Below are 20,007 nucleotides of genomic sequence, written 5' to 3' on the forward strand. Positions count from 1 at the left end.
GCAGACTATGAAAAATCAGTATCTGAATCAGTATTTGTCATATTTATTTTCATTTATTCATATTTATTTATCTATTTATTATCATATTTATCATATTTATTTACTAATTTAGAGGCTAGACAAACAGGGTCACGGCCCTATTCAGAAGGTAGAAGAAGAAGAAAGTCAGTGAGAACGAGAACACACCAACTTGGGAATTTTTAAACGCTTAATTCTCTGTCATCTAACGTGGTGTATCGATTTCAACTTGGTGCTTCACAAAGTCTCGGAGTACCTGTCCTTTGGCACCAAAAAGGTTTCTCTTAAACTAACTTCTTCGCCCGCTGCGCAGTTTTAGGTGTTTCCTGAACAATTTTTTTTTTTTTTCCGAGTTGGTGTGTTTTCGAACTCACTGATTCATTTCTCCCGGATACTTTTACTATGCCAACAGATGCGAGTGTAAATACTTGTAAATACGAGTGTAAGTACTTGTCCTTTGGCACCAAAAAGGTTTTTCTTAAACTAACTTCTTCGCCCGCTGCGCAGTTTTAGGTGTTTCCTGAACAATTTTTTTTTCCGAGTTGGTGTGTTTTCGAACTCACTGATTCATTTCACTCGGATACTTTTACTATGCCAACAGATGCGAGTGTAAATACTTGTAAATACGAGTGTAAGTACTTGTCCTTTGGCACCAAAAAGGTTTTTCTTAAACTAACTTCTTCGCCCGCTGCGCAGTTTTAGGTGTTTCCTGAACATTTTTTTTCCGAGTTGGTGTGTTTTCGAACTCACTGATTCATTTCACCCGGATACTTTTACTATGCCAACAGATGCGAGTGTAAATACTTGTAAATACGAGTGTAAGTACTTGTCCTTGGGCACCAAAAAGGTTTCTCTTAAACTAACTTCTTCGCCCGCTGCGCAGTTTTAGGTGTTTCCTGAACAATTTTTTTTTCCGAGTTGGTGTGTTTTCGAACTCACTGATTCATTTCACCCGGATACTTTTACTATGCTAACAGATCCGAGTGTGAATTTTGCAACCCGGCCCAGGATTCAATTTCTCGCGCCGCGGCTCGACCGGGGAACTTTTTCCATAGGCGCGGATCTCTTTGGAGGAGACAAAGCGGGAGCGGGCTCGGAGGTGGGTGACTATTTTCCGCCGCTGCGCCGAGTGGTGGAGTGGTGGCACCCTGTCATCGGGAAGGAAATATTGTTGACCACCCGCCTCCGACTCCGACCCCAACGCACAACTGGGTCACCGACATTCCACCCTCCATCGTTGCCGCCAATCATCCTCTCAGATTAGATTATTTTTAAAAAAATAGGGTCTACACTGGGAAAAAAGCACATTGTATCTAGAGTCCAGACTCTTGAAAACATTGACAAGAAAAAGGACTCTTGATTCAATCAGATTTAAGCCTAGATCAAAAGGAAATCCGCTCAAATTAAGAGGCTTGGTTCTTGATTTAAGCTTAAATCTGATCGAATCAAGAGTATTTTTTCTTGTCGATGTTTTTAAGAGTCTGGACTCTAGATCCTATGTGTTCTTTTTCCAGTGTGCGCTGCCGTGATAGCGAAGAGAGCAGTAAGTGCAAAAATGAAGTTTTGAGAAAACGGGATCAGAAGCATGTGACCGAAAAATTTTCAGAGAGAAGTCTCCGTTCTTTGTCAAATTGCCACTAGTCGTCCAAGAGACTCAAAGGAATCGTTTGGATGATTAAAAATCGACTGATTTTATATCCATTACATAAAAAGGGTATTTTTCGTTTTCATGGTCAGGTAAATGACGCGTAGAATACAATGCGCACATTAAAACCGCGAAAAAGTCACTCGAGGTGCATCAGGCAGTGAAATCCGTTTGATGGCATACAGCAAAAATCACATCAGAAAGAGGATACCATGAACTCTGCTTCGAATCGGCGTAATCAAATAATGATTTTCGCTGGCAATAAAAGGCTCACCCGCGCGGACCGCATATAGCGCCTTCCACATCCTAGAGATACTTGAAACGCTACACCGTTTTGCATAAATCCCGATGCGCAAATTGCCTACACTGCGCCTGCTGGAGTGTACACCATGTTATGAGGTCCACCCCGTCCACTCGCGGTCCACGGCACGAATCGCCGGTAGTGGAATGCTCTGCCATTTTAATGAAGAGAACCGTAAGTGCAAAATTGAAGTTTTGAGAAATTGTCTCACCAGCGTCTGAGAGGAAAATTTTATCGAAAGAAGCCTCCATTCTTTGTCAAATTGCCACTAATTCGTCGCTTGGCTTACATAAGGGCGTAACTACACATTGAGATGATCCTGGATAAGCATTGAATTGTATGGAGCCCAGGGTTCATCGCAGATTGTAGTTACGCCCTTATGTCAGGTAGGCAACGAATTATCCGAAAGACTCCTAAAATTCGTTTGGATTATTAAAAATCGACTGATTTTATTTCCATTGCATAAAAAGGGTATTTTCCATGTTCATGTTAGGCTATTGTTAAGCAAAATAGCCATAAGTGCTATCTTCTGCATACTCCCGTGGTTGCGTTTTGGACACACAACAAACGCATTTTCAGGTTAGAAATTGGCAGAAGAGGGCGGAACTTTACTCGAAAGCACTGTTTTCATTGGTTCTGAGGAGGAATATTGTTACTTACTGCTGTCTTGCCCGAAACTGTGTAATTTTTTGCGCACTTATACGGCTTTCACGTCTGTTTCGTTTTGATACAATTAAGATGAATTTTGCTGTTTTAGCCATTTTAGTGATTTCGTCTAAAAGAGTTGAGACGAATTTTGAGGGATACTTAATTTCGAAAATTTTACACTTACTGCTGTCTCCGCTATCACGGCAGTCTTGTACCTGTGCTGTGCGAATAGGCTCGCCCCTCTTTGTTGCGCAACAGGAACCTATTACCCGTAAAATGGAAGTCTTTTTAAAAAAAACTCGGCAACAGTGCCCTGAAGCACCTGACCATTTAAAAGGGCGGCTCGAAAAGAAACTTGGAGGCCTCTTTGGAGATTAATGACATCACACTATCCTATGTTCCTGAATGAATAAAATTAAAATTCTCAGCCGTCACAAATCCGGGGACACTCGGCTTTTTTTCTTTTGAGGGGTGTGATTCACTAACAACTATCGTTGAAAGTATGGACGCAGATATTTTGTCATTTTATACTTACTTAAAACTTATTTCTGGGGGCGCCTGAAAATATAAGCGCCTTATTGAAAAATTCCCCGCAATCCTTTTTGAATATCATCAGGAGAAAGAAGGTTGCAAATTCATTCCAGGACAAATATTGCCCAATGAAGGCTGTCAAACAAACTAAAAACTGGGGAAAAAAGTCTCTAGGATCTAGAGTCCAGACTCTTAAGAAATTTGACAAGAAAAAAATGCTCTCGACGCGATTGGATATTTGCTTTAATCGAAAGGAAATCCGCTTAAATTAAGAAACTTCCATCGGGTCTTAATTCAAGCAAAAATCCGATTGAATGAAGATAATTTTCTTGTCAATTTTTTCAAGAGTGTGATCTCTAGATCAAAGAAACTTTCTTTTCCAGTGAATGTGTAGCAAATAGAGAAGGTACGAGTTATAATCAGCCTTTCGAAATTTCTTAGATATTCCTCTAAATACTGCCCTTAAACAAAAGCATACTCTATGATGTAATCAGTGGCGTGGCATGAATTGCGATGTATCGATTGTTATACCATTTAAACCTATGGTAAAGAATCGATAATTAATCTGTTCGCTGCGAACACCCTGTTCATCGATCTTTTTCCATAGGTTTAAATGGCATAACAATCGATATATATCAAAGCACGCCACGCCACTGAATGTAAATGTAGTATCATAAGAGAAACGAGGCCCGCGGCGCTGAAGGTTGGACCGTAAATCGGTCAGGAGGCGTAGCCCCTTCATATTAAGTAAACATTGGTGATGGTTGTTGTTGTAGTTGTTAACACACACTTCGATTGTTTTGCAAAAACCTACGTAAACCTCACGACTAAAGTGGAGGTAAATTTTAAAATTTAACGTGTGTATTAACTTTTGATTTGCAGAAAACTTTGCTTTGTGTGTTTCCTTGTCAAGTCGTAAATGGACAAACCTATAATCCAACTGCATTCCATAAATCACCGTATTGACTTCGAAGTTGAATACTTCCAATTGAGTTAAACTTTTCAACCTATCGAGAGGTGGCGAGGGGCAGTGGCGGGGCTTGCTTTGCGATGGATCGATTGCTCTGTCATTTCAACCTTTAGAGAAGGATCGATAAACCGGGCGTTCGCGTCTTTGTCTAGAGGCCATTCAGAATCGGCTCGATGCAAGTTTGTTCCTTCGTGTCGGAGTCGATCTTCCACGTGAGCGGAACAACCCTGCGAGGCACGGACGAAAAATTTTAAAGTTGGATGAAGTCGGGAGCCCTAACCCTAAAAAGTTGCAGCGCGGAATATGAATAAGACACGAGGCCGCAATCAGGGCTGCCAAATTCGGGGTCCGCGCGTGGAGAACCTCGAGTCCTCCGACGAGAGAGGGATTTTCGCGCGCTGATATGGCAGACTAAACCGGGAACGTGGCTATTCATTCAGGATTCCATCAGTCATTTCAGAGTCACCAGCGGAGTTGCCAAAAACTGGGGCAGAAAATGAGGACTGATGGAGGTGTCGTCCGATAAGTTGGCATTTGTTGAATTTCGGTTTCCAAACGCAGACGACGAATTTACGCCTCTGCGCAAAGCGGCGCTCGCTACTATCCACCTTAAAAACATCCGTCTCATGATCGTAGCGCAAGAAAACTACTTATCAGTTATGAATGAATGAATGAATTTATTCTCGTCTTAGTGTACAATAGGTAACAACAGACAAATAGGTAATAAACCAAAAAACAAAAACAAAAAACGAAAATAAAACACCCACTAATGGCACTTGGCCATTGTGTCGGGTGGAGCCTCTTTGTTTTATTTTATTTTGTTTCAAGATTCCCCCTTTTTTGTCCCTTTTTCCCCTTCTTTTTATCATTTTTTACCCACTTCCCCCTCGCTTATCACTCATGGAAAAGATGAAATTGCTGATTTAACAATTTTATAGTCAAAACGAAACAAGTGTCCAACGTCATCTTGTCATTGGAATTTCGATTTTTCGTCGATTCGCCTTCATTCTATTGAATATGCAAAAAGCATTTCTGCAGAGCAAGCTTGCCATATAAAAATATTATCTTTTGATTGACAGGATTTGTCGTCGATTCGCCTTCATTCTATTGATATGCAAAAAGCATTTCCGCAGAGGAAGCTTGCGTACTTGCCGTATACAAATTCTTGTGATTGAAATTTGTATTTTCCGGATATTTGCCTTCAATCTGCTGACTATGCAAAAAGCATTCCTGCATAGCAAGCTCGCCGTATGAGAGTATTATCGATTGAAATTTGGGTTTGTTGTCGATTCGCCCTCACTCTACTGAATATGGAAAGGAACATTCCTGCGCATCAAGCTTGTGGTAATTATACTACGGAAAATTTCATTGATTGGTGGTTTGTTTCAGCTGCGAGAACCGGGGTGTCCATACCTGACGGCGAAAGGACAGCTGCGCGTTCAAGTGGAGTGGGCTGACAGTTACCTCCTCTTCCAAGCCACGTATCACAAGTACGATGACGTCACAAGACTACACTGTCAACAGATGCGGTAAGTCGTATTTTATGTTTTCTCTTATTTTTTTATTTTATCCCTTATTTAATTTTTTAAATTTTATTTAAAAAAATGATTTTTTTAATTTTTTTATTTTTTTAATATTTTTTAAATTTTTCATATTTTTTTAAAAAAAATTATTTCTTTATTTTCTTAACAAATTGACATCGCTCCTCGAAATTTTCTCTAAAATTTGGGTTTTCTCAAAATAATCTACCCAAATGGTTAAAACTTGAAATATCGATGGTGAATCTCCCAAACCACTTATCTCTTTTGCGATGTTCAAAAATCTCCACTCCTGTTTTATTTGTTAAAGCAGAACATATCAACCCTCTTGAAGTTGTCTCAGAATTTGTTTCGCATAGAGAGGAAAAATCACAGAGGATGTTAAGACTTAACGTTAAGAAACAATTTTTTACGTAGAAGCCCGAAGGAATGGTAACTTAAAAAAAGCAAGGGGGGAAACCGGAAAACAATGCTAAAAATACAACACCAAAAAACCGAGACGTTCCGACTCTAAGCTGAGTCATTTCCTGTCGGAAAATAAATTAAAAATTAAAGAATATCGAAGAAAAAACCTGAGACTTATATGAATCAGTGAGTTCGAAAACACACCAACTCGGTAACTCGGAATTGCTCAATTTTCATAAAAAAGGGCAAATTTTTATAAAAGTCATCGATGTTAGCGCACCTGTTCCAACTTGGACCTTTAAAAGGACCTTCAGTGCTTGTATTTTGGCACCAAAAATCTCTTTCTTAGACTAATTTCTTCATTTACTGTTCGGTTTCGTGTGCGTCTTGATTCTTTTCATTTTTCCGAGTTGGTGTGTTTTCGTTTTCACTGATTCATATGTTGGTGCGGCCGAGGTCCGAGGGAAACATTTTTAATTTTTAATTTACTTTCCGACTGAAAATGACTCAGTTTTGAGTTGAAACGTCTCCGGATTTTAGTGTCATATTTTTAGTTTTGTTTCCCGTTCTTCCCCCTTGTTTTTTTCATATCAACGTTAAGTAGTTCTCTATTGAAGAAAGCACGTATGACAGGAAGTTTGCATCGTCGCAAACAGAAATCCGTGGTTTGGTAGTTTCGCTATCAATAAATCGATAGTCCCCAAAATGCATCGCGCAAAATATAAAGATCCACCTTAAACGAGCAGCCTTTGTAGATGAGAGAGTCCGTGAAACGAACAAGTTTACAACAACACTCGTTCAACAAGTTTCGTAGCGGATGAGTGCGGCAGGCAAACAAGGATGTTTACCCTTTGAATACACAATTACACACGAAGCCACCTTGCCGCCGTCATCCGGATCTCCATTGAAATGCAACACAATAGATGAGATATCAGAGCAGCATACCGGAGATTCAAAGGACTCCCTTTCTACTTCAAGTTATATCAGGAGCGACAGATTTGTATTGTGAGCCAGAGTTTTTAACGGATGACCAGAGAGAAACACACTCTCTGAACGTATTATTTGATGATGTACACTGGAAAAGGGATCTAGAGTCCAGACTCTTAAAAACATCGACAAGAAAAAGTACTCTTGATTCAATCAGAATCTAGCTTAAATCGAGAACCAAGCCTCTTAATTTAAGCGGATTTCGTTTTGATTCGAGCAAAAATCCGATTGAATCAAGAGTATTTTTTCTTGTCAATGTTTTTAAGAGTATGGACTCTAGATCCAATGTGTTTTTTATCCAGTGTACGGTAATAAAATATTTATCTCGCCATTTAGGATGTTTGAAGAACCATGGTTCTTTCAGGGTGTATTTTTTTATTGTGCGAGCAATGTTAACTGGGGACTGATTATTGAAATGGACAGGCAAAGTTATATTCAAAGAAGACATAGATAGTATGGGGCGCTCCTGTGGGTTGAAAGACATTGGTCATAAGTTGTTGAAAGACGTTCACGAGGTCGCGTCGTAGGTACCGATCAACTTTCACCCACAGCGCCTGTAGACGTAACTATTCGTGCTCGATGGATACCCTTATTGCATATTCTAATACTTGAAGGCGCTTTCATTTCATTGATGGTGAAGTGCACGCTTCACGCTTTTGAGATTAGTAAAATTTCTGACTTTTAGTGAAAAAACCTTATGATTTTCTGCATCCGTTTATCTGAAAAATCGACCTTAACGAGGTTATACAGAGGTACCACTAGAAGTCCATTTCGGATTTAAAATTTGTTTCCTGTATATTATTTGCAAATTTTAGTCCCCCTCTCCTCCGCTCAAAGAACAAATCGTCACTGTGAGATTCGACTATTTGCAGGCAAATCCCTCCCGAGCTTAACTGACTCATTAGGGCAAAAATCATGCGAGATAACTTGAGATACAGCAGTTAAAAGGTTAACAGGCCTTGTTTGGTAGAGCAATTTACCTGAGTTAGGTTCCAACCTAAGAATACAATTATATCAACTCTAGTGTGTTGCACAGTATCACACGCATTTGAAGGCGTTTTATGATGGTCCAACCATGACCTACGAAGAGTTGATGTGCTAACTTTCAGCGCTCTTTGCGACGAATATCGTCACCCTCCGGCCAAAGTATCACAAGCACCATGCGACGTTTCAAAATTTCCGCCGACATTTTTTTTTTTTTTACAAAGAAATTGTTCAACAAAGCTGTCCGAAAATTTTACCAAATTTTCTTTGTGCCGCCGACAAAATTCAGTGAAATTTTCAAACGGATTCAACCATCAATTTCTCTGCAAAAAAAAAAAAAAATCAAATAGCAGCGGAAATTTTGACACGTCCCATGGCGTTCGTAATACTTTGACCGGGAGGTGACAAAATACGGACGGCTCCGTTTTTTAGTGTATTTTCCGAAGAAAATACACTATTTTTTTCTTCAATTTTACTTTCTGTCCCTGTTTCCTCTACTTTCTCCTCTCTCTCCTTCACTCATTTTTCCCCTTACACTATCTCTCTTTCTCTTTAAAACGATGGAATAGAATAATTGCGGCGCCCAAGTACAAAATACTACCTGGAGAACAAAATTCAAGGCACATGATCGCAAACAGGAGTTTGCGATAAACCCCGAAGGAACGCACGAGAATTTGACAAAAGACGAAATTAGAAGCTTGTAGATGAAAAGATTGGTCGGAGCTTTTGTGATTGCGTGCTGTCCCCGCCCTCTACAACTTGAGTAGAAGAAAGGGGCGACATAGCTCCTCTACCCCCCCCCCCCCCCACCAGCAACACAGAGCTATTATGGATGGAAATGAATTTGTCACCTTGTTGCCATTCTTACGCGTTTTGACAGATTTTAGTATGATGTCATAGATGGTTCTTTAGCGCTTTGAATTAATAATAAATTCGAATTTATCAAGGTGGCTCTTTAGCACTTTGGAGAACAATTCCATTGTCGATCGATCAATTGATAATTTCTGGGTTTTACATAATTCCTTTAGAATTTCCGAGAATCATATTACGCTGTAACACGTCAGATATTTTACTCCAAGTTTGACGAAAAACGTGCCATATTCGCTTTCAAGTACGTTCCAATTGAATATTGTAATTTTTCATGCTCTTTATTTTTCCCGATTTTACTTTCGGAGTTACTTTAAATGCTGCGTACGAGTACCTGATGCCCTGCAGTGTGATGTGCTCGCAAATTCTGAAGAAATGCCCTGAAATCTAGAAGTTATCAGTTGGACAACATTTTGCAATAATTGAGAGCCACAATATCTAGCTCATCATTAAAAACACTTTTAAGCATAGGGAAAATAATGGTAAATACGTTGTTCCTTAACCGAGCTAGAAATTGTAGTTCCTTATTGCAAAATGTAGTCCTCTTGATCTTCTTAGCAATTGCAATTAGGAACTAGAATATTTGGCTCGGTTTAGAAACAACGTATGTACTATTACAATAAAAAAATAAATAAATAGTAAAATAAATAAATGGGCTAAGTAGTATAGGTATAGGGTGCGAGTGTATGTATTAAATGTATGTATTAAATGTAATGTATGTTTTAAATGTATTTTTACGGATGAACCATTAATGTACTTCCCAATTGCAAAATGAAGTCCAATTGTTCTCCAAAGTGATGAAGATTTGACAGATATGGATATTTCTCAAATCTTACGTTGTAGCTGAACTTTATGGGCAGAAGTGCGTCCAATTAATCTTACTCTTGGTTTCTTTTTGTTTTCTTTTCTGAAAATGAGAATAGCATTCTTCTCCTCTTCTAATTCATTTGGCAACGTAAAAGCTTTTGCGTGAAGGGTTTCTCTTGAACTTTCGGAAAGAACATAAAAAGTAGAGGTACTTCCAGAAGAGAGTACCGCGGAATCACAAGATAGGAACTAAAGCTGAAAGAATTTAAAGTGGGTCGGTTTGTTTCGGATCAATTTTGTTCCAAGTCACTCTCGCGAAAGTTGAGTGCTCCGCCCTCTTCCCCGGTAGAGACGATAATAAACCACAACTGTGACTAGCGGTGGCGATTTAGCAAGTTGGCAACATTGTTTATCCTCCGTTTAAATCCATCGAAAATATCGATTTTAGGTAGGCCGGCTGCCTCACCAAGAATCGATTGTTTTACATGCATTAAAATGAAGAAAAAACAGTGTTGCCAACTTTCCAGACTTGGTGACAAGTTCTGAACAAAAAAGATCCTCGCAAAAAACACGTCTCTCACTCTCTCTTCAAGCTTACTTATACTTTCACAATGTGAAGTCTCCATTTTATTTGTTCACTAACGATCGTAAGAGAAGATAGCCCATTTTTCGTCTTTGACGTAAATTAGTCTATGTAGGTGTCTTGTGCGACACACATGGGCGCGTCCTGGAGACTCTTGTGCGACAATCTTCCAAACGCCTTCATCGAATTGAGTATGCATCCTGGCCATCCCTCAAGCTCGAATAGTTGCATCAAAGTGTCTTCTTCACTCTTTGACCGAGATACAGACTAGAAACTTCTTGCCTTGACTTTTTTTCAGTGGATTAACTTTTTTTTACCGCTCATGGTCGTACTTTTTTTCGTTTTTTCTTAACGGTGGTATATGCAAGTAAAATAAAACAATTATGAGCATCAAGGTTCCTTTATTAGTCCTTATTACATATTTTTCTGTCTAACATGCCGGATATTCTCGACTGTTCCCAGGCGGGAGATCACGGCCCTGCAGGCGGAGAACTACTCCCTGGAGCGGCAGCTGTTCTCGTACCAGAAGTCGATCGCGTACGCCCACTCGGCCCGGGGCCCGGGCTACGGGGACGACGGGACCCCGGACGGCGACCCCCGCGACGACGGCTCCTTCTTCGAGGACCGGCACCTCCTGGACCGCTCCCTCTCGACGGACACCGAGTACGCATGAGACAGAGAGAAGCCGCGCCTCCCCCGCTACCACCCCTCCCCGCCGCCCTTCCTCCTCCACACCCCGAGCGGCCTCGTCGCCAACGGCCCCCGCCGCAGCCAGGACGCCGCCAGCGTCTGGTCCACCTTCTCCGACACCGTCCGCAGCATGAGCGCCTACGCCCTCGACACCGTCAAGCCCACCGGCAACAGGAAGTTGTTCATCTTCAGGAAGAGCCAGAGCAAGTAGGACCCTCCTCTCTCAAGCCCTACCTATCTGATGTGTGTTAAAGCAGTGGAAGCGTGCTGGGCCCATAACCTGATATAGTTTATGTAAGCTCTGACACAGGTTACATGAAAAGTACCAAAGATTTTAAAAACAAATGATTATAGGTTGTCAAATTACCCCTCTTCAGGAAGAGCCAGAGCAAGTAAGACCCTCCTCTCTCAAGCCCACAATGGAGTACCTATCTGATGTCATTTAGAGCAGTGGAAGCGAGCTGGGCCCATAACCTGATATAGTTTATTTAAGCCCTGACATAGGTTACATGAAAAGTACCAAAGATTTTAAAAACAAATGATTATAGGTTGTCAAATTACCCCTCTTCAGGAAGAGCCAGAGCAGGTAGGAACCTCCTCTCTCAAGCCCACAATGGAGTACCTATCTGATGTGATTTAGAGCAGTGGAAGCATGTTGTGCCCATAACCTGATATAGTTTATTTAAGCTCTGACATAGGTTACGTGAAAAGTATCAAAGATTTTAAAAACTAATGATTATCGATTTTCAAATTACCCCTCTTCAAACAGGAACAGGAAGTTGTTCATCTTCAGGAAGAGCCAGAGCAAGTAGGACCCTCCTCTCTCAAGCCCACAATGGAGTACCTATCTGATGTGATTTAGAGCAGGGGAGGCGTGCTGGGCCCATAACCTGATATAGTTTATTTAATCTGTGACATAGGTTACGTGAAAAGTACCAAAGATTTTAAAAAGAAATGATTATAGGTTATCGGTTAGGTTGTAGATTATAGCACATCGGAGATTTTAGCAGCGCGACGTGGTGGATTCTTTCGGAACTACAGCTGAAGATTCACCTTAAGTGCGGTCGAGACTCGCTCCAAGGATATCTAAGCACGGTGGAAAGGACCGACAAAATTCGACCCTGGAGTACCTTTATAAGAAGAGTATAGCCACTTTGGTTACCACCTCAGATTCGCTCAGTCATCTTTGGCGGACGCTGACGAAGTACACGCAAATACAAAATTACTCAAAATGTAGTTTTATTTGTATATCGCAATGGGAATTGTACTCAAATGCATTATCACGACGTATTTTCAAAGGTGTACGCGCGGCTTATCGTATACTTTTTTCAAGAAAAATCATTTTAGATGTAATGAAGGTTGACAGCAAGTGCGGTTGGTGATAACCGTCAAGGGTCGGCAATGACCCTTCAAGACCCATCATTAAATAACAAAACAAATTGCCGCCATTTTTGGGCCCTAAGCCCCTCTATGGGGCCCAGTGGCCATACTCTCCCTATGAAGGTGCTCTATTCGACCGCAGACCTCAGCTTTCGACTCCCGCCGCTGGATCTGTGGCGCGAAATTTGAATTTCAACAACTTTGCAGTCTTGGTCGAAGGCAAATATGAACGTCTGCTATTGATAAAAACCAACAAATTCAATGCAAACAAATTCTGTAACGATGAAAATTCATTTGCTTTTAGTGAGATGGCTGTTTGTTTATTTTAATCAACAGCAGACGTCAAACCTGTTTTCGGCCAAAACTGCAAAGTTGTTGAAATTCAAATCTCGAGCCACAAAAAAGAAAGATCGCCACTAATTCATAAAGTGGACTGGGCGATCTAGTCGTTTTCTTGCATTGTATGCGCAATCTGGAAAGGACGACCTTTGGCAATTTTCTATATAAAATTTCAGTACTTGCACCATCTGCCAACGCATTGGACGGAATATTTGATCTTAGCTTCTACCTAGCTACAACGTATGCTCCAGCAGTTTGCGTTTTTATTTGCACATGCCCTTCGTCTTATCATAACAGCACTAAAAGCTGAGTTTTCCCTCGCAGAACGAACCACATTTTGCTATTATTTTATTCATCCTGACATCCAAATTGATAAAACAAACCTTTTACGAGCGCAGATAAATTGCGATCGTAGCGAGTAAAACGGGAGTTTTCAAAAGTGCCACTTTTATACGCTGCGTGACATTTCTCTCTCAGAAAAAGGGTGCTGACTGCAAAAGTCATCTATTCTTGTAATGTATTGTGTGTAATCTTGCATTATGATACTCAAAAAACAACATAATTCGTGTCGATTCTTAAAAAAGGAAGAGCTAATACTCTCATAACACAATATGTATATTTTATTTTCGACAGAGGCATGATTTCAGCCAAATTTTAAAGAGAGGGTACAAGGTGCACGACGAAGAGGGGGCGGGGATAAATTTGCAAAATTTGCGAAAATACTGAGAAAAAAATTGTCACTTTAACTCTATATCACGTCGGACTAAAAAAATCTCATGTTGGCAGTTTGGTTTACTTAAGTCGACAGGAGAAAGCTGCATCCTGATGGAACCAAATATGTTCTCGCTTTATTATATGCGACTTTACCTTTAAAGTAGATTTGAATTGTAACATTTGCTGCGTGACGTCAGACTAATTCAAATCAATATTTTCATCGAAGATGCTTTTATGATTTATGTGATACACATCCCCGTGGCAATATGATTTAGTACTTATTATTAAACATATTATAAAATTGTGAGTAATTTAATTTCAAGAGTGAGATATGATTGAGATATTGTGTATAGTGACTCTTCTGACACGAGTTTTAAGAAATTTTTCTGGTCATTTTAAAAGCTATCTCCTTTTGGTTGATGAAATTACTTGTATAAAGATAAGATCTTGATTTAATTTTTTCAATTTTCCACTAATTGATGATAAAAAACGGATGCGAGCATGATTGTAATTATGAGACCTAACAATAAGAGAGCATACCTGCAGGTTTTCGGCCTACTTTCATGTAAGAATTAGTTTTTATCTGACAGTGAATAATCACTTATCGTTTATTTTTATTTTTTTTTTTTATTTTTTTTTAGCACACCATTATGTTAAGCGCTCAGCTGATAAGGGACGCTTTTTGATTTCGACCTACCTATAGCATTCTAGTACATCGACGGTGTGAGTTGGCAATCACATAACTAGGTTCGCGACGTCGCAGACTTCCCGTCATACTTTATTTTTTGGACGGAAAACTACTCAACGACAATTCTTTAAAACTGCCGTGATTTTTCTTCTCTGTGCGAAGATAATTCTGCAAAAACTTCAAGAAATGATGTCGATTTGTTCTCCTTTAAAAAAATAAAATGGAGGCGGAGATTTTCAGACACCGCAAACGAGACAAGTGATTGCGGACTTACGCCGTCGAATTGCAGCTTGTAGCTCAGAAGATATCTGCGCAACCCAGCAGTGGCGCGCTGCGCGCCTTCATTTTCGTGTGACACCTCCCGCATTACCGCGGAGTTGATTTAGTTGCGTGACCTAACCTAACCCAACTCAAGTCTTCAGTGGCAGCAGCGTTCGTGACAGATTTGAATCGGATCGGGATCATTAATGGAAGTAAATCAATTCCGGAAGTAAACAAACATTCAAATACTGAGCAAATTCTGCTGGCTTACTGATTACTTTTTCGATTGTATTCGAAAAAGTAATTTATATTAATTATGTGTCTTGGACTCAGAGTCCTGACTCTTGAAATTGTTGATAAGAAAAAATACTGTTTATTCTATTTCTATTCGGATTTCGACTCCCTCTTAATTTTCCGGGGATGCCGTGTAATGTGATTGCCGACTTACACCGTCGATATACTAGTGGAATTGCGTTCAAATAGTGCACCGGCTAAATTAAAAAAGGGCGGATAAGGCAGCCTCGCACAGCGAAGGACGATAATCATTTTGCTATATTTTATTTTATTAACGGTGGTGCACTTTTCTCAAAATTGATAGTTAAAATAGTGAAGCGAGTTGTTTCACTCAATATTACTCATCTTCTTCGGGGAACTTAATAAAAACTTGCCCACATAGAAAACAGCTGAGCGCTTCTCAAATACGAACGTATTAGCTTTCCCGCTTGTTTAGTTTTGCAACCTCGGTTCATTCTTTCATCTCTGTTTAACGAAACATATCTCTGTTTGGTTAAAGAAAATGTAAAATTGCATGCTTATTTAGGATTAAGAGAACATTTTTTTTACCTCTTGCTTATCTGAATTGAGTATCCTCCTTCATTCTTAGTCAAGTATCCTCCATTCCTCCTTCCTCAAATCACTTTTCAAACCTATTTCTGACTGATTATAAAAACCCGTGAGACCTTAGTTGGCACAAAACACAAAGAAGTAGATGTTCGCTTAGTCTTGTAAAAAAGATAAACTTGTAAGATTTGTTCATCCGTGTAAATATTATGTTCAAACTGAAAACTATTTTTTTAATTCTCAAACTATTTTCTCTCGCAAACATGTATTTACTATTCGCATTTATTAAACCTTTATTTTCGATGAAATTTTAACAAACTATGTTGGTTAGGATTGTATTTTTATCGAATTTTTATTAACTTTGAGAATTACCGCGTTGGTTCTGATCATATGTATTTATCTTTGTTATTTGTACAGCGTTTTACGTATTTCACTTGCCTTACTAAGTTCATGTTGCAAACCTTTCAGTTCATTTTACCTTTCTTGTTTCATTATCCGAGTTTTATTCCGTCGCTCAGACAAAGAAATCAGGGGCGCGGCGTTAATGATCGATTATCGATATTTCCCCATTTGAAGCTGTGGTAAAGAATCGATTATTAAGGTGTTCGTTGCAATTGCGAACACCCTGCTTATCGACGCTTTTCCGTAGGTTTAAATGACAGATCGATCCATGTATCGCAAAGCACGCCACGCGCGCCACTGGGAGAATCATGCTGCGTATACTGATGCCACATGAGGGGCTTGGAGGACAATGCGCGTAATTGCAGTTTTTGAAAAAATTGAGACATAAATGATTTCAAATAAAACTAGTCACAATGGACATTCTGCGAAAAATTCGCTCTCAAATTCCGATTTTTAAGCATCAAAAACTCAGTTTGAACTTTCTTTCCGCCATAAGGATCCTTATTGTAATTTCGAATCTTCCAACACGTATTTCTCGAAGTAGCAAAAACTGCACTTATGCGCCTTGTCCTCCTGACTTCTCACATTTACTGTCATAGTCGTAGAACATAACGCATTCAATCCTTATGCGCATTTATCCTGAATTAAAGAGAGCGCTTTTTACAAAATTTCAAGTCAACACGTTGCCGACACTTCTGATGAAGAATCGAGGAAGTACAACATGAAAAGAGATTTGGATAAATTTTGATGTATGAGAGTGAATTTTGAGCGTATTTTATATATTTTTCAATCATAAATGAAAATTATTAACTGCGTTATGGTCTCTAGATACAATTTTCTTCTTTTTCTGTTAAGCCTCCTTATCTTAGTATTGGCTGCGAGTTAGTCGCAACGCAGCTGTTGAGCGTTTCATAATGCTATTATTGTAAGTATCCTTCTTCCAATCCATCAGTTGTCGAGTATTTCCTAAATCTTTCCTACCTGAATCTTTGGGACCAAGGTAGTGTGTCTCCAGTACCTTTCCCAGCTTTTTAACTCAGTTCTTATCACTTGCTTTTTTGTCGCTTAAACCTGAAGGGGTTTTTTTTCATATTTGAAGAAATTTTGCGGCAAAATTTGGAGCATTTTTTCACAATTTTTTTTAGAAAAATGTTGGCATTTACAGATGACGTAGAAAATTTCAATTCGTACACATGAAGGATTTCTTGTGTGGCATATTTGAAAAAATTGTTTTGCAAATCGTGTTACATGACGTCGCAATTTTCTTAAAGGAATATCGGCATTAGCAGATAATTTTGCAAATTTTAAAGAGCTTTGCCGCAAAGTTTTGCACGACATTCGCCAGTGAAAGCATGTGATTTACGTGCAAGTTACTTATTAATTTTTTTTCTCTGATTGGTAAAGTACCTCTTGACCTTTACTATTTACGGTACAGCAATTTTTTTACACAAAAATAACAACTGTATAATAGCTCTATTTTGTGATCCTGTATTGTACATTTATCTTCTTTCTTGTCCGTTCACTTTCAAGACCTTCATTTTGTTTGCTATGCAATTTCAAGTACACGAACATCAACACTATGAAACCACGCACATGCATTTTTAATTTGAAGCGCAGAATTTGATGAGGGAAAACGTGTTTTTTGAATGTTCGTTCTGGAGTTCCATGAAAGCCATGTGGCTTTATTGTTCAAAACTCTCGCCTGTTTGAACTAATACGAGTATATAGTTGTTTTAGCTAGTTCTATAGCTGAGTTTTATAAAACATGTTGTTGGTTTGAGTCAGTGGCGTGGCGTGCTTTGCGATATATCACTGTTCTGCCATTTAAACCTATGATAAAGAATCGATTACCAAGGTGTTCGCTGCGAACACCCTGATTATCGATCCTTTTCCATAGGTTTAAATGACATAACAATCGATATATCGCAAAGCACGCCACGCCACTGGTTTGAGTGATTGATCTGGTGTATTCAACTTTTAGCACAATGGTCCAAATATTTTGAACCAATTTACTTTACTAAATCATGATTTCTATTTTTTTCTACTTGATGATTTCATCTCTCTTTAAGTCATTTCTTACCTCCATGAGAGGACAAAAGAATCTACCGACCGCTTTTTTCTCTTTGTAATTATAATATTGTTACGAGGAAATACATTTTTAAAACTTCTCTTGAAATAGTTTGAGTGTTTTATTCTCTCCTTTATCCTCTCCTTTTATGCGTGTGAAATCCAGTGCAAAGTTGCCTTGTCGTAAAAATGTCACAACGTACCCTCTTCTCCCTCTCTATTGACATTTGATTGAGTGTGCCAAAATAGTCACATCTATATGTTTCAAAATCTCATCTCCTCTTTTAATTTCTTTGGGCGAAACCAACTGTTAACTCGTCAGCTGGGTAGAGAACGGAACATCCCCACTCGAAAATCCTTGTAGTTTACTGTGCACATCCGAAGGTCATTTCCAAAAAATTTTGAGCGAAAATTTCGATTGGTCTTCTACTAAAAAATTAAAATCGAAAATGAGATTTTCAAACACAATCCCTTTTTTCAGAAAATAAAAAGGTCCACGACGTGTAAAAATAAAAGTCTCTAATTAACAGAACATTGAGTATGTACACACTGTACAAAGTATGAGTAATGATAACTTATCCTATACACAACGTGTAAAATAACCAATATTTGAGATACAATTACATTAAAAGACCACAATTTACCAGACACTATCCAAAGAATGAAAGATTTGAATCAGAAAATGAATCCTCTGCAACAGCGCAAAGTTAAGGTGATATTATCGTCACAAGATACAAAATAAAAGTGGCGCAACTCTTAGGTACAATGCAACCGTCCTAAGAAAGATCGCCGTATGAACATTCGGGAATTGCAAAATTTCTTCGATAAAATGTTCATTTTTGAGGAAAGTTATGGATATTTTTCCTAGAAATATCCAAAAACTATATACAAAATTGCGAGCAAAATTGTTTAAAAAATCAGAGGGGAATTTTCCATAACGTTACCGAGAAATTCGTGTTTTATCAAAAGAAATTTAAATCCATGTTTCCTAGGGCTCATGCGGAAATTGAGGTACGCCCTTACGTCAGAGGAGCGACGATATTACCGTTTTTTATGCGTAAATTCAAACATCCCGCTCATAGACAAACAACAATCTACTTCAGTTACATCGCATACTGAACGCTACCGTAAGCAGTGGCGTGGCGTGCTATGCGATTTATCGATCGATATGCGATTCAAAACTATGAAAAAGGATCGATAAACAGGGTGTTCGCAACGAACACCTTGAGAATCGATTCTTTACCATAGCCTCAAACAGAGGACTATCGATAATCGATCATTCACGCCTCGCCACTGACCGTAAGCATCTCTGCGGCATGACAAAATGACAACCTCGATATCCCCAGCTTATTGCGCGTTCTTTACACTTTAAACAACACTGATTAAGGAATAAGGAACATCGCTCGTTGAGGAGCCTGCCAAAACCTTCGCAATGCGCCATTTGATTCAAGTAGACTCTTGTTTTTCATGCGAGCGGGAAATTTGAAATTTTCGTAATCAGCGCTAACTATAAACGTCATTATCTTGGTTTGAAGTTATTAATAGGTATTTTCGTTGCGCGAATCGTGGTGCACGCAAACTTTTAAAAAGAAAACCAATCAAAATACTTAAATTCGTGCCTTATCAAAACTGCATGCTCCGTTCAAATCCATTGTAAATATCAATTCCAGGCGACGCAAGTTTACTTACCGAGAATCAAGTGTTTCCAATGCATTTAAGTATAGAGGAAACCCAATGTTACCAACTTGCAAGGATCACCACTGATAAGCCGTGAGACGATGAAATAATGAGAAAGATTGTTTATGTCGGGCTAGTTTCTGCGGTTGTTATTTTGAATACTTCCTAGGTTTGGAGTCGATGGAGTCTGACGACATGTTGGCAATAACCGGAGTGACGTAGACAGGTCTTCTACTTGCCTCCTGCCTTCGAAGATGACTGCCGTCGATGAAAATTGAAAGGAGAAGGCCCAGCAGGAGCATTGCACTCAGGCCCAGATCCGTCGCGAAGTCTCCTGAGAAAAGAGAATTGATGACGTAGTTGAACAATGAATTACATCTATTAATTTGTTTGCTAGCCTAGCGCATCGTAAACCTGCATGCGAAACCGCGTAAATACGCTTATCACGTTTGCAGACTTCGTGTCGTATTTTATTTTTCTTATTCTTCTCTCTTTTTTTCTCTTTTTTGTGATTCTGTAAGGGTTCTAATCGGACCGCGTTAAACAGAAAGGAACCAAGCCACACCAGCTATTGCCAAAAATTGGGCAATTTCATTTTTTACATGAAAACGGTTGTGCGGATTTTCGTGCGAATTTCAGTGAAAATTTTCCATGGTATGAAGCAA

At 39.3% G+C, this 20,007-nt stretch overlaps 2 protein-coding genes across 3 annotated transcripts in view; one reads left to right on the forward strand and one right to left on the reverse strand.

The window, feature by feature from the left end:
- The window catches only part of LOC109038201 (uncharacterized), a 244,848-nt gene extending 227,074 nt beyond the window's left edge, over positions 1-17,774 (forward strand). The window contains exons 7-8 of the mRNA XM_072304009.1: positions 5,503-5,642; positions 10,747-17,774. Coding sequence (XP_072160110.1) covers positions 5,503-5,642; positions 10,747-10,957 — 351 coding nt within the window. The 3' untranslated portion in view covers positions 10,958-17,774. The remainder of the gene's footprint in view (positions 1-5,502; positions 5,643-10,746) is intronic.
- Positions 17,775-18,167: 393 nt separating this feature from the next.
- LOC109038176 (choline/ethanolamine transporter flvcr2a) overlaps positions 18,168-20,007 on the reverse strand; it is a 93,906-nt gene continuing 92,066 nt past the window's right edge. For both annotated transcript variants that reach the window (XM_019053147.2, XM_019053149.2), the window contains exon 9: positions 18,168-19,676. In XM_019053147.2, coding sequence (XP_018908692.2) covers positions 19,492-19,676 — 185 coding nt within the window. In that variant the 3' untranslated portion in view covers positions 18,168-19,491. The remainder of the gene's footprint in view (positions 19,677-20,007) is intronic.

Source organism: Bemisia tabaci, chromosome 9 (assembly GCF_918797505.1).
Source record: "Bemisia tabaci chromosome 9, PGI_BMITA_v3".
In the NCBI taxonomy this organism is placed as follows: domain Eukaryota; kingdom Metazoa; phylum Arthropoda; class Insecta; order Hemiptera; family Aleyrodidae; genus Bemisia; species Bemisia tabaci.